General features: G+C 42.0%; 1 protein-coding gene and 1 long non-coding RNA gene across 5 annotated transcripts in view; both read left to right on the forward strand.

The window, feature by feature from the left end:
- Nucleotides 1-3,489: 3,489 nt before the first annotated feature.
- LOC131222301 (phototropin-2-like) overlaps nt 3,490-20,347 on the forward strand; it is a 52,027-nt gene continuing 35,169 nt past the window's right edge. The window contains exons 1-5 of one of the 4 annotated variants that reach the window (XM_058217327.1): nt 3,490-3,775; nt 4,893-5,688; nt 5,924-6,106; nt 14,179-14,270; nt 14,366-14,654. In XM_058217327.1, the coding sequence (XP_058073310.1) occupies nt 5,057-5,688; nt 5,924-6,106; nt 14,179-14,270; nt 14,366-14,654 (1,196 nt within the window). In that variant the 5' untranslated portion in view covers nt 3,490-3,775; nt 4,893-5,056. Of the gene's footprint in view, nt 3,787-4,892; nt 5,689-5,923; nt 6,107-14,178; nt 14,271-14,365; nt 14,655-20,347 lie in introns of all 4 variants that reach the window. The other 3 variants (XM_058217325.1, XM_058217324.1, XM_058217326.1) reach the window with 3 other exon arrangements.
- Nucleotides 6,267-13,001, forward strand: LOC131222303 (uncharacterized). The gene is made up of 2 exons (XR_009159991.1): nt 6,267-7,085; nt 12,076-13,001. It is a non-coding gene; the product is annotated as an uncharacterized LOC131222303 (long non-coding RNA).

A 20,347-nucleotide genomic window follows, 5' to 3' on the forward strand; every position in this document is an offset into this window, starting at 1 on the left:
GAGCTTGATTGTTGCACACTACATATGCAATAGGCTTTTTCGAGAATTCCACTCCTGTCCATGCAGCACACAATCATGTGTTCCTCAAAAAACCATGTGGATGGACCATATATCTCTAAGATTTGATTCAATAGGCAGCTTGCAAATCAATCAGTTAGAGCAAGACCAGCCCACCACCAACTGCAGTAGGAAAGTTGTCCTATAACTGCAATTTTTGGTTGATAATCGTCATACCAGTCTGTGTATGAAAATGTTTTCAACTTACACCTGCTTGTCTCAGGTGCACTGGTGTTTTAGGGTGGAAAATGGCCCAGCCAGGTGGAACCATGTTCGAGTTCAGTCCATAAGCATACTTGAGACCGGTCTAGCCCACAGCCCAACTAAGCGCCATCAGATCTAATAAGTTAGGAGAGCTGATTCTTATAACAAAGAGAAAATACCAGGGAAAAGTGCTTGTTTTTCTTTATCTTACCACCGTAAGGCAGATGTATCCCCGAAGCTAGCGCCCTTGTAGACACAGAACTATTGGAGAGATAAAGTCCCTTCATATACATTGATACACCACACTTTGAAAGTTGTTTGACATGTTATCAAAGAGGAAGATCCTATGTTGGAATCTCGAGAGTAAGAAATATGCCTCGCTAATTTATTATTCACCCACGGGGGTCAAGAAAATCAGGTCCAGCCCAGGACTGGGAAATCAAGCCCGACCTATTTATTGTGTGAGTGTCCCTCCACCCTTGTCAGTATGATCCTCACTTGTCAGTTTGCACAAGTAGTGCCCATGGATCAGTAATCCAGACCATTAAGAATGTTGGGTCCTAGGTAGGGTTGAAAGTTGGGCGGGTTGAACCCGACTGACCTGACATTGGGTTGGGCTTGGGCAAGATGTATTGAGTCCGATCTCAGGCTTGGGCTATACAAACACCAACCCGATAAAACTTGGGTCAGGCTCAGGTTGAGGTCTTGGGTTGCCCGACCCAACTCGAACCCGATCAATATATAAGTTACTTATAAATTATAATTGAGTGTGGATCGTATGTGTTGAAGACATAGGAAATTCTGGTGCTGTTGGGTCTCATTGGTCCACATCATTTTCGATGACTCAAGCTAACAAGAAATGCAGGATTTCTCTCTCCCTAATAGATTGTGTGCTACACGACACGACTTTTAAATGAGTAGTTGTCCTATATTTTAGCTTGTTTGTTTAGAATAAATGAAGTTCTTTACGATAAATAACTACATGCATAATTAATAAAATTATAGATATAAAAAATAAGACATGTATTGAAATATAATAAACTAATGCGATCATTTAAATATTAGCATGTATCAACCCGATCAACCCGTCCAACCTGACTGAACCTGATTAGGTTGGGCTTGGGTTGAGAATTCCCAACCTGAGGTGAGGTTGGGTTGGGTTAGGGTTGAGGTACAAGAACCTTGGGTTGGGCTAAGTTTGAGCACCAACCCGACCCAACCCCCCAACCGTAGCCCAACCCGCCCGACTTTCAGCCCTAGTCCTGGTGGGGAAGCGGATGGCTCTGTGGGGTCCACTATGATGTATGGGTTTATCCACGCTGTCCATCCATTTTTCAGATCATTTCAGGGTATTTGTCTAAAAATTAGGCAGGTCCAGTGCTCAAATGCACCTCACCACATAATGAGACTCACCGTTGAATCCTTCTTAGGGGCCATCGTGGTGTTTATTTGCCATCCAAATTGCTTATAAGGTCATATAGACTCGGATGACTGGAAAACACAAATATCAGATTGATCCAAAACTTGAGCCGCTCACCAAAAATATAAAATAAAATGATGGGAATTGAATTCACACTTTGTGGTCCACTTGAGCCTTAGATCTACCTCAATTTTGGATTAATATCCTAAAATGAACTGAAAAAAAGAAAAGAAAAGAATGGACAAAGTAGATACAACCCAAACATTACGGTGAGCCCGGCCCTGCATGGACTGGATAATCGTCTAGGTGGGGGCAGGACGCAATCCGCTTCCTCAAGTTGGGCGGAATGTGTCGTGAATATGTCTCATAAAGGAGGAACCTAGCCATAAAGGTTGAGAGTGGATTAGGTGAAACTCCGGATCCACCGAGGTGGGTGGGATCCCTGACTGTGGGGCCCACCGTGATGTATGTTTCTTATATCCACGCCGTCCATCCCTTTTGAAAACTCATTTCAGGTCATGATCCTAATGAAGCAGATTCAAATCTTAGGTGGACCATAATACGGGAAACAGTGGTAATCGGCCATTATAAACTTCTCATAGAACACAAGTTTTGGATCAAGCTGATATTTGTGTGGTCTTTTGGAACAAGTCTTTGTGACCTTACCAACAGCTTGGATGAAAAATAAACATTCATGTGGCCACCGTGAAGTTTTCAGTGGTGAGGATTCGATCATGAATATTTCCAGGGGCATGGTCAGCATAAGAATTGGATCTGCTTCATTTCTGGGATCATGCCTTCAAGTATGCCGTCGAAATGGAGCCAATTAATTTTTTTACCATTTAAAGTTAGATGCGAACTATTGCTATATTTCTGCTGTTGACTGTCTATTCGGATGGCACGAAATGAAATTATCCTGTGAAAGAAATATTCGGGGCATGGTCCATCCATGGTATTGGTAGGACTCGATGACTGCATCGCTCATGCAAACCTAAAACCCCGGGATAATCTGCCTCGGATCCAGGACTATTCATGTTACCCTCCAGTCCAGTTACGGAATATAGCCGTTCTTTATTTTTTTTACCGCGCAAACAAAAGTCGAAAAACCGTTGAACCTGCGAACGCTTTCTACGCGAGTGCACTTTTCAGTAACAAACGGCTATCAATCATCAACTCCACATGTGTACAAGATCCAAGCCGATCATCATGTGTAGCCCACTGAGTAAAGTGGGTTTGTCTAGAAATCATGCCGTATTGGTCATCAAGAGAGCACTCATTTACTAAATAACTAGTCCTCTAGGAAAATCCACATTCAATGTACACGTGGTCCCTATAATAAGAAAAATGATCGAATTTTCTCCCATGAATTGAAAACCAGATATGAAAGATGAACCTCTCGGATAGGATCTACTGCGCTTATATTACAGCATAGTTTGTAAGCCCCAAGCAGTAACTTGCCACCACTGCGATTGGCATTTCTCTGCAACGGGCAGTCCCGAGTCGCGACTCAATACGCCCCTCAAGAGAACTCATGCTTCCTTATTATTATTATTATTAAAATTAAGAAAACGAGAGAGAGAGAGAGAGAGAGAGAGAGAGAGAGAGAGAGAACGACGTGGACATTTCCAGCCTCAGAAGTAGCTGTTGAAAACTAATCGCTATATTGACGTCTCTCCTCTTTCCACTACGAAAAAAAATCTGCACACGAGAAAGGAAAACCAAAAAAAAAAGATAAAAGGGAGGAGTATCTACGCTCCTAAATTGTACACGCCATCCAACGTGTCATAGCCAACGGCCGCGATTCTGACTCGTGAACGGGTTCTAGGCCTATTTATTCCCAACGTTATCACTTCTCCACCAGTATTTCCTTCCTTTGAAAGAAATTTAAAAAAAAAAAAAAAAAAATCATATATAGAGAGAGAATGAGAGCTCAAAGCATGATGAAATCTTCTTCGAAAACCAGGGCATCTGGAGCTTGCTAGGATCTGTCGGAAGCTTTCCATTTCTAATGTAAAAAGTGGCAGCAGGTCGGTTTTCGATTTGCCCAGGAAGTGGCAGTTGAGCTCTGTTTGAGGGACAGGATGCATGGAAACTGTGAGAATTCTGTTCGTTTCTCATCTCTTTTTACTGTTTTTCTCATAAGAATGTTTGTTTTTCTTGTAGAATTGCTGCAGTTTTTTCTTAATTTTCAGCAGAATTATGGCAGGAATTATTGTTTTACAGTTGGATTTATTGATTTCTATGTTGAATTTGGTTTGGATTCCATGTTCTTCAGTTGAATTCAGGAGGATTGAGTATTTTTTTTTGGTGTAATTGAGGACATTGAATGATTTCAGATTTCAAATTTTTGGTTGATTTTCATAGGAACTGTCATTTTTACTCTATGATTTTGTTGTTGTGAGGTAGAATTCTGGTAGATTTCCTATTTCTCTATTGCATTTGGCAAGGATGTAATCAATGTGATTTGAGTAGCAGTAATGATTTTTGCTAGAAATTTCAGTTCTTTTTACAAGGAGTTTTGATTTTATTGGTAGCTTTTTACCAATATTTTATAGTTTTCAGTAGAATTCTTGAGTTTTCTTGTTGGGGTTGCATTTCTGAAGGATTCTAATTTCCTTTGGACCAACTTACTAGTATATCATCATGTTCAGTAGATTCATGGCGGATTTGGTATGTTTTCAGAGTGAATTGCCAGTTTTCAAGAGGATGTTTTGTAATAATTTGTCATTTTTTTTTGGAATTCAAAAGGATTGTTTTGTACTTCTCGCATCTTCTGGATAAATTTCAGCCCCAGGCATCACTCTTTGAAGGATTTTTTTTTTTTCTAGAATGTCAGCATTTTTTAGTAGTATTCTTCCAGATTCCGTCCATGTCTAGCTTCATGTTTAAGCATCTACCAAAACAGGCCCTTTGTTTGTTTATAACTTTATATACATAACATTGCAATCTTTCTCTGATAGTAGGAAACGTTCTTGTGTTGGCACTTGCAGAGGACATCAAAAGATTTCTTTCCTACTCCATATCTTCAATTTGAAATCGAGGAAATATTTGTCAATTCCCATTCTTAATTCTGGAAATCTTTCAGCTACATCCATCATATTGCTTCTATTAGTTCTCTGTTTGGATAGAAAAGCTGTACAGTGACTTGTTCTATAAATAAGCTGCTATGTTATGGTGGAAACTCATTTGTCTTGTTATATGCATGTCGCAGAATAATTTGAATCAGACCACTCAAAGAAATAGCCTCTGAATCCAATTGAAGCAAGTTCTTATGCCTCATCCTCAACTTCAAAGGATCAATCCACACATAGATATCAAGGGCAATCAGTTTGAGTATTCAACCTAATGAAATATTCCTCCCCACAGGACTAACTGATGTTACCAAGCTCATCCATGTCTTCCTATGAAGAACAGTATCCCAGGAAGCCCAGTACGAGCACAGAGATGGAATACCAGGGTCCTCAGATGACTGAGAGTTCATCAAGGACCCCTTCTGGTAGGGAACCTATTGGCAAGTGGATGGCATTTGCAAAGGACCCTGGGAAATCTAAGACTCCAGAAGATTCCAGTACATATTTGCATGGAAGTACACTGAATGGCAGTGATTTCTCGGAATCACATGAATCTGGTGGGAACCCCTTAAATAGCCAATCAAGTCAGATTTTAAGTGATGCTAGCATTGCGGAAAGGGCAGCTGAATGGGGCCTTGTAATTAAGTCAGGAAATGGAGTGAATAATGCCCAATATGTGGGTCTAAGGCCATCAGGGGAAGGAAGTAAAATTTCACTCGAAAAGTCTGCAGATCTTAGGTCATCTGGTGAATCTAATTCTGGATTAGAATCAGCCTTTCCCAGGGTCTCTCAGGAGCTGAAGGATGCATTGTCTTCACTACAGCAGACCTTTGTTGTGTCCGACGCAACCAGACCAGATTACCCTATTATGTATGCCAGCGCTGGGTTTTTCAGTATGACTGGTTATAGCACAAAGGAAGTTATTGGCAGAAACTGGTATGAACTGCTTATTAACTGTTATTGGCAGAAACTGGTATGAACTGCTTATTAACTGTTGTTGGCAGAAACTAGTAGAATTTCAAAAAAAGAAAAGAAAAAAAGAAGAAGATATCTATATAAATCGCAAGTCATTCTTGAATTTTATTTTTTGGCATAATAGTATGGTTTTGATGCTCTTGTTACAATTTCAACTTTAGTGTTTACTATTATTGTTCTTCTCCTTTTCTTGCAGTCGCTTTCTTCAGGGAGCCGATACAGATCCTATGGAAGTTGCAAAAATTAGGGAAGCAGTCAGAACTGGAAATAGCTACTGCGGCAGGCTCCTGAATTACAAGAAAAATGGCACACCTTTCTGGAACCTTCTAACCATCACGCCCATAAAGGATGAATCAGGGAAGGTTATTAAATTTATAGGGTGAGTTTGATTAATTCATAGTTAAGAGTAACTTTTACTTTCTAAATTATCAATAAGATAGCCAGATTATCAATAAAAATAAAAATAAAGATAGCTAGATTATTTTCAGATCCTACTATTTAGTCATAGGCTCATAGCACACTCCATGGAAACTCTTGTAATGTGTATAGAACTAGCAAAGGTAGAGATGCTGAAAATTTCTGCTGAGGAATGTTCAAAATCCAGACTGGAATACTCTAGATTCTTATGAGAAATGCATCATGTACATTATTACAAATGACACAATTTACCAGATTGATGCCTAAAGCAGACAGATGGTTAGTTTAACAAATTATGGAGCTGATCTGTGTTGTAAGTTACGATGAAAAATGGTGCATGGTTTTTAACTCTAGCATGAAGAAGGAAAATGACATATACAAACTCCTGATTTTAATACATGCATCCCTTTATGGCCATTTTTCTACTCTATCAACCAGTACACAGATGATTGGTGTGCATTTCTTTCTGTAAAAGATGATGGACCATACTTTTGGGGATATATGTACATCAGTCAGACCGTTCAAATTGCAGACCCATTGTGGATGAAGCATAGATTGAACAATACAATGATCGGATGATCATAATCATCCAATTGAAAATAATCAGTTGGTATAGTCAATGAGTGAATTCAGATGGTTAAGATTCTGAAATCAGTGTGAATTTGAGGCTGCATATGGGATGGGTGAACATGTAAGCACCTACCTGAATGGGTTTCCAGTGTTCACAAAAAGTGCAAAATGCAAACTGTAGTGAACTAATAAATGCAAAAATAAGAAACGCAAAGGGCTTGCATATATTGAAATGGGAATGTAAACTTCAGGTTCCTAAAAAATTGATCTTCCTAGTTCCCCTTGGAGGACTGCTATTTGCAGTTGTGTATCGGCATATGAACACAGGCTGTACAAGTAGGCACACGTGTGAGATCTGGGCTTTTCATTAGGTGGGCCTGTTGGATGAGAGATGCAGAAGATTTTCTGTGTATTTGAGACAACCCAATGGGGTTGAATATATAGAGATTACATCCGTCTATACAAGGAAAGAAGTAAACGCAGTATCTCCTATCTATAGAAATAAGATATACAAGGTAATAAGATATACAAGGTATGTGAGGTGTCTAACATCCCCCCTCAAACTAATGCTGGTCATCGACAAGTAATAGTTTGCCAACAAGAAACGAGTGACGTGCAGACGTAAGGGATTTGGTGAGAATGTCAGCAATCTGATCATGGGATGCCACATGTGGAAGAGAAATGAGCCCAGATTGAAATTTCTCACGAATAAAGTGACAGTCAACTTCAATATGCTTCGTTCGTTCATGAAAAACTGGGTTAGAGGCGATCTGAATAGCACTGAGATTATCGACATGGAGTGGAGTGGGATTCTGTAGAGGAAAGCCCAAGTCTGAAAGAAGTCCACGTAACCAGACGAGCTCACTACACGCAGCTGACATCGCCCAATACTCGGCTTCTGTACTTGATTTGGAAACAGTGGCCCGCTTCTTACACTTCCAAGAGATGAGAGAAGTGCCAAGAAAAACACAGTAGCCAGTGGTAGATCTTCGTGTGAGAGCGCATCCGACCCATCATCCGAATAAGCACGAAGGTCTAGAGTCGCCGTGGAGTAGAAGAACAGGGATCTATCTAGAGTTTCACGCAGTTACCGTTGGTTGCGCAACTCCGCTTTCATATGAAGAGTCTGAGGAGCATAAACAAATTGGCTGACAACTTGGCGTAGGCAATATCAGGGCGAGTCATAGTTAAGTAAACCAGACTCCCAACCAGACGGCGGTATAAATCGGGCTGTGCAAGTAGATCACCATCATCACGACCATAGTGAACGTTAAGTTCTAAAGGAGTCTGAACCATCTTCTGATCCGTCAGTGATGCTAAGGTGAGAAGATCCTTAGTATATTTATGCTGGCTGACCAGAATCCCACGGTTGGAACGTGAAAATTCAAGTCCAAGAAAATATGTAAGATGGCCGAGGTCTTTCATCTTGAATGATGATTGCAGAACTTCCTTTAAAGCCGAAATGCCAGTAGCATCGCTACCAATCAGTAGGAGGTCATCAACATAAACCAGAACAATAACAATGCCATGAGCAGTGGTGCGTAAAAATAAGGATGGGTCATGACCACTTTGAGTGAAGCCAGCACCCGTAACCACATCGTGAAAGCGTTGGAACCATGCCCGTACAGGGCTTTCTTTAGGCGGCATACCTTATTGTCAGGAATTAAAGAGCCAGGAGGAGGTTTCAAATATACGGTTTCTTGGAAGTCTCCATAAAGAAATGCATTTTTCACATCCATCTGAGAGAGTGGCCATGAGCGAACAGAAGATATAGCCAGAAGAGTACGAACAGTTTTCATCTTGGCCACAGGAGCGAAAGTCTCATCGTAATCAATTTCGTATTCCTGTTTGTATCCCTGAGCGACAAGTCGAGCCTTGTATCGATCCAATGATCCATCAGACTTGAGCTTTACAGAATAAATTTATTTGCTACCAATTAGCTGTTGGTCAGTGGGTCGAGGGACAATCTCCCACGTATGGTTATCATCCAATGCCGCAAGTTCTTCTGCCATAGCCTTCTTCCAACAATCATGAGTGGCTGCCTGAGAATATGAAGTAGGAATAGAGACAGTATCCAATGTTCACGAGCAGAACGACGTATCGAGGTAGGTTCAGGATCCGCAACAGGTACAGTAGGTTCGGGTTGAGTAATAGGTGGTGGATCTGTACGTGGTCGACGTGAGTATACCTGCAATGGACGAGGGAGAGTACTCGAGGCAAACGGAATATCAGGAAAGGTGGTTAGACCAGAAGAGTTTGGAGTGTGCGGAGGAGGAAGAGATGAATGAAAGGCAATATGTTCAAGAAAAACAACATGTCGTGAAACCCGAACACGACGAGAACTATGATCATAACATCGAAAACCTTTTTGAGTTTCCCCAAATCCCAAGTACATACATTTGACCGATTTTGGAGATAGTTTATTACGTTCACGTGAAGCCAGGTGAACATAACAAATACAACCAAACACACGGAGTGTGGAATATGCAGGAGGTAACCCGGTGAGAACAAAGTAGGGAGATTTACCATTCAGAACTTTGGTTGGCATCCGGTTAATCAAGTAGATTGAATGTAACATGGCTTCCGCCCAGAAAGAACGAGGAACACTCATAGCTGTCATCAGAGTGTTGGCAGTTTCAACAATATGACGATTTTTCCGTTCAGCCACCCCATTTTGTTGTGGAGTATCAGAACAGGTGGTCTGATGAATAATCCCATGACCTTGAAGAAAGGTACGAAATTCGGTTGAGAGATATTCCCCCCCTGAGTCAGAGCGGAGAGTTTGAACTGGAACCCGAAACTGAGTCTCTACCATAGAGTGAAATAACTTGAATTTTTCAAAAACCTGTGACTTTGATTGTAGAAAGTAAATCTAAGTGTACCGTGTGAAATCATCAATGAATATAACATAGTATCGTAACCCAGAGAGGGACATAATTGGTGATGGACCCCAGATATCTGTATGCACAAGTTCAAACATAGAAGATGTTTTTGTAGTACTTAAAGAAAAGGGAATACACTTACTTTTTGAAAGACAACAGGAAGAACAAGAGTAATCCAAATCATTTTTATTAAGAGAAATATTCCCTAACATGCCAGATGAAATTAACTGAAGTAACCGATCCGAATGTGGATGACCCAGGCGAAAGTGCCACAGTTTCCACATTTTATTTGCTGAAGTAATATCTGATGAAGATGGAGAAAAGAAACAACGAGCCGGGGTGACAGATTGATCAAAATCAAGCACGTACAGACGACCATGCCGCCTACCCTTCCCAAGTACCTTCCCCGTTGCCAGATCCTGCACAAAACAACAGTTGGGAAGAAATATGACTAAGCAGTTATTGGAAGTGAGTTGACCAACTGAAATTAAATTGGAGGAGAGGTTAGGGACATGAAACACATCATGAAGAGTGAACTGGCGATGGGCAGAAGGAGAGAAAGTCAATGATCCAACGGACTGAATAGGTAGTCTAGTGCCATCCGCAGTAGAAATAGCCTGATTGCCGGTATAGGGACGAATGTCACGAAGATGGGATACATCACCGGTCATATGATTGGAAGCACCCGAATCGAAGAACCATGTAAAAGATGGGGATATACCTGACATACCGGCGGCAGAAAGGGCCTGAACAATTTGTTGGAGCATCGCAGGAGTCAATGGAGATGAAAGACCTTCAGCAGAAGTAGTAGATGCAGACTCACTAACAGATGTCTCGGAAGAAATAGTGGCAACCGTAGCCGAGAGAGCACGACCACGGCCACCACGTCCACGGCCGAAAGAAGATGCATAAGCTCGTGTACGGCAGTCCTGAATACCATGACCAGTCCGTCGACAATAAGCACACCATTCCTTGCATTGAGCGACAACATGTCCCACCTTGTTGCACCCGCGACAAGTCAAGGGAGAGGAACCAGAACCACGTGTTGGTGGAGTTGTGGACACAGCAAGCACCATATCAGATGAGCCCGGAGTTGAGAGAACTTTCAGTCGTTGTTCCTCAGCCAATAAATCATTAATAACCGAATTCAATGAAGGAGTAGGGCTACGGTTCAAGAGAGCAGCCCGACAATGCTCAAATTTCGGACGCAGCTTCATAAGAAATTGACGAACTTGCGCACTCTCGCGCATAGTTTGGAATATTTTAAAGTCATGAGGAAATGTTGGATCCATCATAGTCATCTCTGTCCAAATTGTGACAATTTTGGAGTAAAATGATTGAATACTGTCGTTACCCTGAGTAAGGGTAACAAGATCCTGTTCCAGACGGTATAACCGGGCCGCATTACTCTGTTGATAAATCGACTGGAGATGTTCCCACATCGCCTTAGCAGTGCGATGAGGCGTGAGTCCAACAGCAATGGACCGATCGACCGAATCGAGAATCCAGGTAATAATCCGTCCATTGTTTATTTCCCAATCATCTAATTTGGCGGCATCTGTGGGGATAGTAACAGATCCATCCAGTAGTCCCCACAAACCACGACCCTTGAGGAAGTTCTTAAAATGGATGGCCCATAAAGAATAGTTGGTACCATCAAAACTACAACGTGGGGCTTCTGTACGTGATGAGTCCTTATCCATTGATTGATCTGAAGTAATGGAATACACAAGTTTCAGATGTACCGTACAGCAAGGGATCTGGATCTGGATCTAGATCTGGATGAGCAGAGGTTGAATCTTGGATGTACCGTACAGCAAGGGATCTGGATCTGGATGAGCAGAGGTTGAATCTGGCCGAACAGGATCTGGACGAGCAGAGTACGTTGGATCTGAACCTGGATTTGGACGAGCAGAGGCCGAGCAGGGGCTGCCGGACGAGCAAGAGCTGGTCGGACGAGCAGGGATGAGCAGAGGAGCACAGCGACAGAGGCGCAGAGGTGAGCAGAGGCGAGTGGGGACGACCGGACGACGCAGTAGGGTCGGACGAGCAGATCTGAAGCAGAAGGGTCGCAGGATGACGCAACAGGGACAGCCGGACGACGCAGGGGAGGTCGGATGAGCAGGAACAATGTCCGAACGCAGCAGGAATGGCCGGACGATGCAGCAGGGGCAGTCGGACAGCGTGGTTTAGGCGGCCGGACGACGCAGGGGCGGTCGGATGAGCAGAGGCACTTGCCAGACGCAGCAGAGGTGATGAACGGACGACGCAGGGACGGTTTCGGATCAGCTTCGCTCTGATACGATGGGTCACGAGAGATGCAGAAGATTTTCTGTGTATTTGAGACAACCCAATGGGGTTGAATATATAGAGATTACAACCGTCTATACAAGGAAAGAAGTAATCGCAGTATCTCCTATCTATAGAAATAAGATATACAAGGTAACAAGATATACAAGGTATGTGAGGTGTCTAACAGGTGGGCCTGTGGCATATACTTCTTATTGGAATCGGTAAGTTCACTCATCATGCAGAGAAGTGGTTGGGACAAGGATAGCTAAAGTCAGAAGTCTACACCAGCAGCATCAACATGGCTAGCGTGTGCCAGATCCAAGCATTTCATAGGGTTCCTCATGGTGAATATCCTTAGTCAATTATGGCCAGTCCATTCATAATATGGGCCACACTTGAGCGAAAAGATAGACATTTAGAGCAAGGATAACTATTGGCCCAGATTCACACGTATTTGCACCTGATTAACTAGATCACCTGATTTACAGGATAGGACACATCAAAGAGCACACCTTGTTTAGGATGTCACATCTATGCGGTTGGGCATGTATGGTCATTTTAGAATTGGCACATCTCATTTTGAAAAAGATGCATGATATGCAGCCTTCTCATCAGTGGAATCACTGTTTGATAATCTAGACCATTGATCTGTTACATCCCACCTCGGATTGTCTATTCCTCCAAACAGCCTTAACCTTTCAATTTGTGGGCTACATATAGATGGTTAAGGAGCAACGACCATGCGATGCATTAAAGTGGAAAAATCATTGGGATCTTATATTACGGGAGATTTTTGTGGCATGTGGGACTGAACCGACCAATTATACGGATTACAAAGCCATCGGGTCCCACTGGTCAGAACTGGCAACATTCACATCCTGTCCGAAGGACTCTATGAGGAAGAGCCTTGTTTCTGCATTTATCCCCTCATGGCAAACAACCCCCGCAACTTCTTAAGAGCACTCAGTTCTTACAAGCTAGAGTATCGGATGCTCTTACTGCTCTACCTAACACTGTATTGTTGCCTAGTACCTATGATTTGGATACATCTAGGATTGGCTTGTCTTGGATTTGCGTTGGAGAAGGGAAGGAAAAAAGAAAAAGAAAAAGAAAGAAAGATGAGTTAATGGTTTCTGTCTCTTTAATTCCTAGTTCACAGCGTTGGACAGCTCTATCATCAAAATTTCTAGGTTGGCAGTACTTGCTAGCAAGGGAAGGAGGAGGAGACTGATTTGGATTCTAGTCACTAAGGGCTACTTCCCAACCATGACTAGGAAGAAAGACTTGAGCTATCTCAGTGAGTTTGTGAAGTGGTTTCTTTTGGAGGAGACATAAGTATAGTGAACATCTCTAAACTGAAGCAGTTCTGAGCATCATAAGTATAGTGGACATCTCTAAACTGCAGCAGTTTTGAGCATCATCTAAGTCTTATTCCAACTAACTGGGGCTGACTGCATGCATCCTATTCCGCCATTCCACTCTCAAGGGCTTTGGAAGTCATATATTCTCAGGATTTATGATGAAAGTCATTGCAAAAGTTTTATGCCAGCTGCCAACCTGATGCAACCCTCCTCTTTATCTGGGTTTGGGACCGGCAACTAGAGCAAAAAACTCCCACAGGCACTATGTAATGGTCTACTATAGGTTGATTAAATCAATGATTTAAATTGTAGCAGTTCTGATACTTGGGCAAACTGATGAGAGAACATTGGTTGCCTGAATTGCCTTTTTGTGTGTTTGATGTTAATCCATGCTGTTTAAGAGTACATAGGCATCTTTATTTACACATCTCTAAATTGTTAGCCCATTCTGTTTAAGAGTACACATGCATCTTCATTTACACATCTCTAAATTGTTAGCCCATGCTGTTTAAGAGCACATGCATCTTTACTTACTAATTCTCACTGTCTCAAGTTTCTGATTTTCGTCATTATCTTTCAAATGATCAATCAGCAAATCTGATCGAAATCATCATCTGTGAACTTTTTGCCTTCCTTTGTTTTGTTTGATCATTTTTAACATTCAGTGTAGCATGGATCATGTTATTTACCACATTTGGTCCAAGTAATTAAAATGCCACTATGCCTTTCATGAATGGAAGAGTCAGTTATCATGCAAAAAATGTATTCTACTGTAATATACGAACTAATTTGTAATGCAGCAAATCTTATTTCATTCTTTAGAATTCAATGAAGATTGTGTCTGTGGACACACCAATAATTTGAAACTCTGTTGTTTCCCTTCAATGTCCAAAGTGGAGAGTCCAAACCATTTGCCTCATTCTTTGCAGAATGCAGGTTGAGGTCAGCAAATATACAGAAGGTCTAAATGAGAAAGAGGTGCGGCCAAATGGCTTGCCAAAGTCCCTGATCCGTTATGATGGTAAACAGAGTGTCTGCTATAATTCTAAAAGAAATTATACAAATCTGTCCCTCTTGCTAACACTGGCAGCATGGTTGGATGCATTTTGTGGTCAGCTCGTCAGAAGGAGAAAGCTTTGTGTTCAATCACTGAAGTTGTACAGACTATGAAGCATCCACGTGTTCATATTCTTCAAGAAGCAGACTCAGAGGTCCCTGGCAAGTCCATGGAGCATGAAAAGTTTTATCTTGATTCTCCCCTGCCAAAATCTGCAGAAGTTGAAAACCTAAATACACCCAGCAGAGAAACTCCTCAAAGGGATGGTAAAAGTGAGGTATCCAGAATGAGCACCAGTCATGATGCTAAAAAGAAAGCCAGAAAATCTGCGCGTATTTCCTTAATGGGGTGAGGTCTTTATTCTTGTAAATGCTTTATGCTGGCCAATAAAAGGAAAAAAGAAAAAGAGAAAAATTCCACCAATTGCTTCTGTTAAGTGTAACTATTACTTTCTCCTGATTTATTTTGTCTGGTTTATTTCTCGACCCCATTTTTTCAATTCGAGTAGATGCTCACTTAGGTACTTGCTGAGTGCTTGGAAATGGATGTATGGGTAAACTAGATCAACTGCTTGAGATTTTCTTTTTTGCTCATAATCTTCATTGTAGTATGATATTGCTCTTCAAAAAAATAAAAATAAGAATAATCTTCATTGTAGGTGACTTTTAAGCAGCATTTAAATAGCTTACCCCACGCAGAGTGTAGCTTACACTAAGTAGCGTAACCTGGCTTTCTCGCAAAGTAGTGCATGAACATAGCTTAAGTCAAATTTAGCATAAGTTACACACCATGTGGTAGACAATACATACTACGTTATTTTTTGGTTGGATTTCCCAATCCGATATGAAAGGGAGTAGTCACATAGGCGCCTATGTGACTACTCCCTTTCATATTGGGTTGGGAAATCCGACCAAAAAAGGACTCCACAGAGAAGCCTCCCAATCTGCCTTTCTGTCAACAAAGCAAAAACAATGAAGGCTTTGAGGAAAATTATTATCCTTTGCTTTTCTATATATTTGAGACAACCTTGAAGGGTTGAATATATAGAGTTCTACAACGACTATACAAGGTAAAATGATAAATACAAAATCTTCTATTTATTCATCGTTTATCTATAGAATCGACTATACAAGGCAAGGCATGTGGCCTGTCTAACATTCCCCCTCAAACTAATGCGGGTCATCGACAAGTAATAGTTTGCTAACGAGAAATGAGTGTCGTGCAGAAGTGAGGGACTTCGTGAGAATGTCGGCAATCTGATCATGGGAAGCGACATGTGGTAGCGAATGAGCCAAGATTGAAACTTCTAGCGGATGAAGTGACAGTTAGCTTCAATATGCTTTGTTCGTTCATGAAAAACCGGATTAGAAGCAATCTGAATGACACTCAGATTATCTACATGGAGTGGAGTAGGATCTTGTAGATGAATGCCCAAGTTAGAAAGAAGTCCATGTAACCAGATAATCTCACTACAAGCTGCTGACATTGCTCGATACTCGGCTTCCGTGCTTGATTTGGAAACAGTGGCCTGCTTTTTATACTTCTAAGAGATGAGAGAAGTGCCAAGAAAAACAAAGTAGCTAGTGTTAGATCTGCGGGTGAGAGTACAACCGGCCTAGTCAGCATCCGAATAAGCACGAAGATCCAGAGAGGCCATGGAGGAGAAGAACAGAGATCGATCCAGAGTTCCATGTAGGTACCGTAAGATGCGCAATACTGCAGTCATATGAAGAGTTCGGAGAGCAGAAACAAATTGGTCGACAACTTGTACCGCGTAGGCAATATCAGGACGAGTAATTGTTAAGTAAACCAGACTCCTAACCAAACGGCGGTATAATGTGGGATCTGCAAGGAGTTCACTATCGTCACAGCCATATTGAACGTTAAGTTCCAAGGGAGTCTAAACTGTCTTCTGATCCGTTAAGGAGGCCAAGGCGAGAAGATCCTTGGTATATTTATGCTAGCTGACCAGGATTCCACGTATAGAACGCGAAAATTCAAGTCTAAGAAAGTATGTTAGATGACCCAGGTCCTTCATCTTGAAGGATGACTTCAGAATTTCCTTTAATGCCGAGATGACAGTATCATCGCTACCAGTCAGAAGTAGGTCATCAACATAAATGAGAACAATGACGATTCCATGCTCAGAGGTGCGTTAGAATAAGGATGGATTATAACCACTTTGAGTAAAGCCAGCTCCTATAAGAATATCATGAAAACGTTGGAACCATGCCCGAGGGGCCTGTTTGAGATCGTATAGAGCTTTCTTCAGGCGACAGACTTTATCGGCAGGGATTAAAGATCCAAGAGGAGGTTTCAAATATACTGTTTCTTGGAGGTCTCCATGAAGAAAAGCATTTTTCATGTCCATCTGAGTGAGTGGCCAAGAGCAAATTGATGATATTGCCAGAAGAGTGCGAACAGTTTTCATCTTGGCTACAAGAGCGAATGTCTCATCATAATCAATTCTGTGTTCTTGTTTGTATCCCTAAGTGACAAGCTGAGCTTTGTATCAATCCAATGATCCGTCAGACTTGAGCTTCACAGAATAAATCCATTTATTACCAATCAATTGGTGGTCAGGAGGTCGAGTAACAATGTCCCACGTATGGTTATCATCCAATGCTGCAAGTTCTTCTGCCATAGCCTTCTTCCAACAATCATGACTGGCTGCCTGATGGTATGAAGTAGGAATAGATACAGTATCCAGGGTAGTATTCATGGCAGACATAGAGTATATCAAGCGATCAGGCTGTTGATGTTCACGAGTGGAATGACATGCCAAGATAGGATCTGGATCGGTTACAGGTACAGTAGGGAGAGTAGTAGGTGATGGATCTGTACGTGGTCGTCGGGAATAAACCTGCAATGGACAATGAGGTGTACTTTACGCAATTGGAATTTTAGAAAAAATAGTAAGACTAGGAGAGACTGGTGTGGGCGAAGGAGGAACGGATGAATGGAAGGCAATATGCTCAAGAAAAACAACATGTCGTGATAACCGTACCGGACGAGAGACCGGGTCATAGTAACGAAAACCCTTTTGAGTTTCCTCAAATCTCAAGTACATACATTTTACTGATTTTGGGAAAAGTTTGTTACGTTCACGTGATGCCAGATGAACATAACATACACAACCAAAAATACGAAATGTGGAATATGTACGAAGAGAACTGGTGAGAACAAAGTAGGGAGATTTACTATTCAGGATTGTGGTTAGCAACCGATTAATCAAGTAGACTGAATGCATCATAGCTTTCGCTCAGAAGGAACGAGGAACACTCATAGCTGTCATTAAGGTATTGGCAGTTTCAACAATATGGCGATTTTTTCGTTCAGCCACCCCATTATGTTGTGGAGTATCCGAATGGGTGGTCTGATGAGTAATCCCATGACCCTAAAGATATGTACGAAAATTTGTGGAGAGATACTCTCCCCCAGAGTCAGAGCGGAGAGTTTGAATTTTTACTCGGAATTGAGTGTCCACCATAGAATGAAATATTTTGAATTTTTCAAACACCTGTGACTTAGAGTGCAAAAAATAAATCCAAGTGTAACGGGTGAAATCATCAATGAATATAACATAATATCGTAGTCCAGAGAGAGACATTATTGGGGAAGGACCCCGGACATCCGTATGTACTAGTTCAAATATAGATGATGATTTTGTAGTACTTAGAGGAAAGGGAATACACTTACTTTTTGAAAGACAACAGGAAGAACAAGAATAATCCAAATCACTTTTATTAAAATAAATATTCCCTAACATACCAAAAGAAAAGAGCTGAATCAAACGATCAGAATGTGGATGACCCAGGCGAAAGTGCTAGAGTTTCCACATTTTATTTGCCGAACAAATATCCGAGGAAGAGGGAGAGAAGAAACAACGAGCTGGAGTAACGAATGAGTGAAAGTCCAGCATGTACAAACATCCATACCGCCTACCCTTCCCAAGTACCTTCCCCGTTGCCAGATCCTACACAAAACAACAATTTGGAAGAAAGATGACCAAGCAGTTATTGGATGTAAGTTGACTAATAGAAATTAAATTTGAGGAGAGTTTAGGGACATAAAACACATCACGAAGGGTAAACTGGCGATGGTCAGAAGGAGAGAAAGTTAAGGAACCAATAGACTGTATGGGCAGTTTAGTGCCATCTGCAGTAGAAATAGCCTGATTACCAGTGTAGGGACGAGTATTGTGGAGATGTGATACATCACTAGTCATATGATTTGAAGCATTGGAATCGAAGAACTATGGAGAAGATGAGGTGATACCTGACATACCGGCCAAAGAAAAGGCCTGTACGATCTGCTGGAGCATCACAGGAGTTAAAAGTGAGGAAAGACCTTCAATAGAACCAGTGGATGCAGTATTACTAACAGAAGGCTCGGAAGAAGTAGTCACAGAAGTAGCAGAAAGAGCACGACCGCGTCCACGACCTCAACCACTACGTCCACGGCCGAATGAGGATGCATAGGCACGTGAACGACAGTCTTGAATACCATGACTAGTCCTTCGATAATACGTGCACCAATCTTTGCACTGAGCAACGACATGTCTTATTGTGTTACAGCCGCGACAAGTTAAAGTAGTGGAACCACGGTTTGGTGCAGAGGTGGATACAGTAAGTATACAGTAAGTGCCAGGTCAGATGGTCCCTGAGAGAGGACCTGCAGTCGTTGTTCCTCGGCTAATAAATCATTAATAACTGAATTCATTAAAGGAGTTGGGCTACGGTTCAGAAGAGCAGCACTGCAATGCTCAAATCTCGGACGCAGTTTCACAAGAAACTGTTTAACTTGCGCACTCTCGCGCATTGTGTGGAATATTTTAAAGTCATTTGGGAATTCTGGATCCATCATAGCCATCTCTGTCCAAATTGTAACCATTGTATAGTAGAAAGTTTGAATACTTTTGTCACCCTGAGTAAGGTGAACTAGATCTTGTTCCAGGCAGTATAACCGAGCCGCATTACTCTATTGATATATTGTCTGGAGATGATCCCACATAGCCTTAGCAGTGTGATGTGGCGTGAGGCCAACAACTATTGATCGATCGACTGAATCAAGAATCCAGGTAATAATCCGTCCATTTTTCATTTCCCAATCAGTCATTTTGTCAGCATCGGTGGAAGCGGGGATAGTAACAGATCCATCAATTAGCCCCCACAAATCTCGGCCCTTGAGAAAACTTTGAAAGTGGATGGCCCATAGATTGTAGTTGGTGCTATCGAAACTACATCGTGGGGCCTCTGTATGGGAGTCTTTATCCATAGATAGGACGAGATAAAAACGATGCTAAAGAAGAAAGTACCTTGCAGCCATAGATCAAAACAACAACCAGCAAAAGAGCAATAGACCAACAGATCAGGACGTGCAACAGTAGGTGTAGTAGGAGAGGTTGCAGTAGGGAGCGGATGTAGCAGAAGATGATGCAGCAGGGATCGGAAGCAGCAGGAGATGATGCAGATGCAGCAGGAGAAGAAGAGGGAGTAGGGATTGGATGTAACAGGAGATGATGCAGTAGGGATATGCGAGCGCAAGGACGTGCGCAGGTGCGTACACAGGGACGTTTAGCAGGTGCGTGCACAGGGTCATGCGCAGGGGACGTGTAGCAGGGGTGTGCGGACAGGCCTGGGACGATCGGATGAGCTTGGTGCGCAGGGGACGATCGGACAGAGCTTGGTGCGGACAGAGCTTGGGACAATTGGACGAGCTTCGTGAGGGCCGGATCTGACAGGGGAGTGCTGGATCTGACAGACGGTGGTGCCGATGATGAAGAAGATGCCGGATTAGGATCGGTATTTCTCTGATATCATGTCAACAAAGCAAAAACAACGAAGGCTTTGAGGAAAATGATTCTCCTTTGCTTTTCTGTGTATTTGAGATAATCCTGAAGGGTTAAATATATAGAGTTCTACAACGACTATATAAGGTAAAATGATAAATATAAAATCTTCTATTTATACATCGTCTATCTATAGAATCGGCTATACAAGGCAAGGCATGTGGCCTATCTAACACTTTCAACCAAATCA

This window comes from Magnolia sinica, chromosome 13, assembly GCF_029962835.1.
Source record: "Magnolia sinica isolate HGM2019 chromosome 13, MsV1, whole genome shotgun sequence".
Lineage (NCBI taxonomy): Eukaryota > Viridiplantae > Streptophyta > Magnoliopsida > Magnoliales > Magnoliaceae > Magnolia > Magnolia sinica.